The 4,117-nt window shown below is 57.9% G+C and overlaps 1 protein-coding gene across 1 annotated transcript in view; it reads right to left on the bottom strand.

Annotated features, from left to right (window-relative positions):
* Window positions 1-3,821, bottom strand: part of LOC120512804 (serine/threonine-protein phosphatase 2A 65 kDa regulatory subunit A alpha isoform-like) — a 9,884-nt gene extending 6,063 nt beyond the window's left edge. Inside the window, exons 1-5 of the mRNA XM_039731544.1 lie at window positions 3,654-3,821; window positions 3,331-3,358; window positions 1,640-1,710; window positions 320-469; window positions 15-77 (exon numbers count right to left, since the gene is read on the bottom strand). Of these exons, the coding sequence (XP_039587478.1) occupies window positions 15-77; window positions 320-469; window positions 1,640-1,710; window positions 3,331-3,358; window positions 3,654-3,767 (426 nt within the window). The 5' untranslated portion in view covers window positions 3,768-3,821. The remainder of the gene's footprint in view (window positions 1-14; window positions 78-319; window positions 470-1,639; window positions 1,711-3,330; window positions 3,359-3,653) is intronic.
* Between the last annotated feature and the right edge of the window lie 296 nt (window positions 3,822-4,117).

The raw sequence follows: 4,117 nt of genomic DNA, 5'->3' as shown, positions 1-4,117 counted from the left end.
CCCCAGGTACCCACGTTGATGCAGAAGAGCGTGGTCATGCGGTGCAGGTAGTTGGGGTCGGCGGCCATGGCCAGCACCTTGGGCACGATGGGCCCAGGTGCCCAGGTGTGTGCCCAGGGGTGCCCAGGCGTGTTCCTGTCCCCCCCAGGTGTGCCCAGGGGTGTTCCTGTCCCTCCCAGGTGTGGTTTTACCCCTCTCAGGTGTGCCCAGGTGAGCCCCCAGGTGTGCTCAGGTAACACAGGTGACCCACACACACCCCAGAGGTGGCACAGGTGACCCGGCGGTGCAGGTAGTTGGGGTCGGCGGCCATGGCCAGCACCTTGGGCACGATGGTGCCCTGTGCCCAGGTGTGCCCGAAGCGCTCCACCAGCTTGCGCAGGTTGCTGGTGGCGGCCTCGCGGATGGCGTACACTGCGGGAGACCAGTGCGGACCAGTTGGGACCAGTACGGACCAGTACGGACCAGTACGGACCAGTGCGGACCAGTATAAACCAGTACGCGCTCCACCAGCTTGCGCAGGTTGCTGGTGGCGGCCTCGCGGATGGCGTACACTGCGGGAGACCAGTGCGGACCAGTTGGGACCAGTACGGACCAGTACAGACCAACATAAACCAGTATAAACCAGTACGGACCAGTATGGACCAGTACGGACCAGTTGGGACCAGTATAAAACAATAGAAGCCCAGGTGTGCCCAGGTGTATCCCAGGTGCCCCCAGCAGTCCCCAGGTGTGGTTTTGGGTGTGCCCAGGTGTGCCCAGGTGTGTGCCCGGAGTGTCACAGTGCCCCAAGGTGTGCCCAGGTGTGTGCCCAGGTGCCCCCAGGTGTGTCCCAGGTGCCCCGAGGTGCATGCCCAGGTGTGCCCAGGTGTGCTCAGGTATCCCCAGGTGTATCCCAGGTGTGTTCCAGGTATCCCCAGGTGTGCCCAGGTATCCTCAGGTGTGCCCAGGTGCCCCTAGGTGTATGTCAGGTGTGCCCAGGTGCCCCCCAGGTCAGCCCAGGTGCCCTCAGGTGTGCCCAGGGGTATCCCAGGTACCCCCAGCAGTCCCCAGGTGTGCCCAGGTGCCCCCAGGTGTGTCCCACCATGCCAGGTGTGGCCACAACGTGTGCCCAGGTGTATCCCAGGTACCCCCAGGTGCCCTCAGGTGTGTGCCCAGGTGCCCCCAGGTGTGTGCCCAGCAGTCCCCAGGTGCCCCAGGTGTGTGCCCAGGTGCCCCCAGGTATCCCCAGGTGTGCCCAGGTGTGTATCCAGGTATCCCCAGGTGCCCCCCAGGTGTGCCCAGGTTCCCCCCGCAGTCCCCAGGTGTGTTTTTGGGTGTGCCCCAGGTGTATCCCCAGGTGTTTTTGGGTGCCCCAGGTGTGCCCAGGTGTGCCCAGGTGTATCCCAGGTGCCCCCAGCAGTCCCCAGGTGTGGTTTTGGGTGTGCCCAGGTGTGCCCAGGTGTGCCCAGGTGTATCCCCAGGTGTGCCCAGGTGTGCCCCAGGTGTGTTTTTGGGTGCCCCAGGTGCCCCCAGGTGTGCCCAGGTGTTTTTGGGTGCCCCAGGTGTATCCCAGGTGTGCCCAGGTGTGTTTTTGGGTGCCCCAGGTGTGCCCAGGTGTTTTTGGGTGCCCAGGTGTGCCCAGGTGTGCCCAGGTGCTCACCTTGATGCAGGGCAGGATCTGGCCCATGATCACGGCCTCGCGGCAGTCGGGCGACAGGTTCTCACAGAACTCTGGGGACACCAAAGTTGGGGTGAGAAACTCCAAATTTGGGCTGAGAAACTCCAAATTTGGGGTGAAAAACACCAAAATTGGGGTGAAAAACACCAAAATTGGGTTGGGGACACCAAGGTTGGGTTGGGGACACCAAAATTGGGGTGAAAAGCACCAAAATTGGGTTGGGGACACCAAAACTAGGTTGAAGAACATCGAAATTGAGTTAGGAACACCAAATTTGGGTGGAAGAAGATGAAAATTGGGTTGGGGACACCAAAGTTGGGTTAAATGACATCAAATTTGGGTTGGAGACACCAATTTTGGGTTGAAAAACACCAAAACTGGGTTGAAGAACACCAAAGTTGGGTTCAAGAACGTCAAAGTTAGGTTGGGGACATCAAAGTTGGGTTGAAAAACACCAAAATTGGGTTGGGGACACCAATTTTGGGTTGAAGAACACCAAAATTGGGCTGAAGAACACCAAAGTGGGGTTGGGGACACCAAGGTTGGGTTGAATTACATCATATTTGGGTTGGGGACATCACATTTGGGTTGAAGAACATCAAATTTGGGTTGGGGACACCAAAATTGGGTTGAAAAACAAAAATTGGGTTGAAGAACGTCAAAGTTGGGATCAAGAACGTCAAAGTTGGGTTGAAAAACACCAAAGTTGGGTTGGGGACAGCAAGGTTGGGTTAAATGACATCAAATTTGGGTTGAGGACACCAATTTTGGGTTGAAGAACACCAAAATTGGGTTGGGGACATCAAAGTTGGGTTGGGGACACCAAAATTGGGTTGAAAAACAAAAATTGGTTTGAAGAACGTCAAAGTTGGGTTGAAGAACGTCAAAGTTGGGTTGAAAAACACCAAAATTGGGTTGGGGACACCAAAGTTGGGTTGGGGACATCAAAGTTGGGTTGGGGACACCAAAATTGGGTTGAAAAACAAAAATTGGTTTGAAGAACGTCAAAGTTGGGTTGAAGAACGTCAAAGTTGGGTTGAAAAACACCAAAATTGGGTTGGGGACACCAAAGTTGGGTTGGGGACATCAAAGTTGGGTTGGGGACACCAAAATTGGGTTGAAAAACAAAAATTGGTTTGAAGAACGTCAAAGTTGGGTTGAAGAACGTCAAAGTTGGGTTGAAAAACACCAAAATAACCCCCAAATGAAGGACAGGTAACCCCCAAATGAAGGACAGGTAACCCCCAGGTAATCCCCCAGAACAATTCATGTTTCCACCACCAGCAGCCGCACCGAGTCCTGCCCAGGTGTGCACAGGTGACACCAGGTGAGACCAGGTGAGCCTCAGGTAACCCCAAAGTGACCCCCAGGTAATGCCCCAGGTAAACCCCCAGAACAATTCATGTTTCCACCACCAGCAGCCGCACCGAGTCCTGCCCAGGTGTGCACAGGTGACACCAGGTGAGACCAGGTGAGCCTCAGGTAACCCCAAAGTGACCCCCAGGTAATGCCCCAGGTAAACCCCCAGAACAATTCATGTTTCCACCACCAGCAGCCGCACCGAGTCCTGCCCAGGTGTGCACAGGTGACACCAGGTGAGACCAGGTGAGCCTCAGGTAACCCCAAAGTGACCCCCAGGTAATGCCCCAGGTAAACCCCCAGAACAATTCATGTTTCCCCCGCCAGCAGCCGCACCGAGTCCTGCCCAGGTGTGCACAGGTGAGACCAGGTGAGACCAGGTGTGCTCAGGTGACCCCCAGGTGCACCAGGTGCCCCCAGGTGTGCCCAGCCCCCCTCAGACGCCCCCCAGGTGTGCCCAGCCCCCCTCAGACGCCCCCCAGGTGTGCCCAGCCCCCCTCAGACACCCCCCAGGTGTGCCCAAACCTACCCAGACACCCCCCAGGTGCCCCCAGGTGTGCCTAAACCCCCTCAGACACCCCCCAGGTGTGCCCAGGTGCCCCCCAGGTGCCCCCAGGTGCCCCCAGGTGCGCCGTACCTGCTCGTCGGAGGCCAGGTTGGAGAACATGGGGATGATCTCGCTCTTGACGTGCTCCAGCTCCAGCACCTTGGCGAACTCGCCCAGCTTGGAGGCGGCCGCGCGCCGCACCATGGGCGTGTCGTCCGAGCACAGGTTCCGGAAGTACCTGCGGGCACACCTGGGTCACCTGGGCACACCTGGGCACACCTGGGTACAGCCCAGGGTCACCTGGGTACAGCTAAATACACCTAAGGGTCATCTAGGGGTCACCTATGGGCACCATGGGCGTGTCGTCCGAGCACAGGTTCCGGAAGTACCTGCGGGCACACCTGGGTCACCTGGGCACACCTGGGCACAGCCCAGGGTCACCTGACTACATCTAAGGGTCACCTATGGGTCTACTGTTCCACCTGAAGTACCTGCGGGCACACCTGAGTACACCTGGGCACACCTAGGGGTCATCTAGGGGTCACCTATGGGTC

This window comes from Passer montanus, unplaced genomic scaffold, assembly GCF_014805655.1.
Source record: "Passer montanus isolate IOZ18808 unplaced genomic scaffold, ASM1480565v1 scaffold781, whole genome shotgun sequence".
Classification (NCBI taxonomy): domain Eukaryota; kingdom Metazoa; phylum Chordata; class Aves; order Passeriformes; family Passeridae; genus Passer; species Passer montanus.
This window is presented reverse-complemented; position numbering and strand designations above follow the sequence as displayed.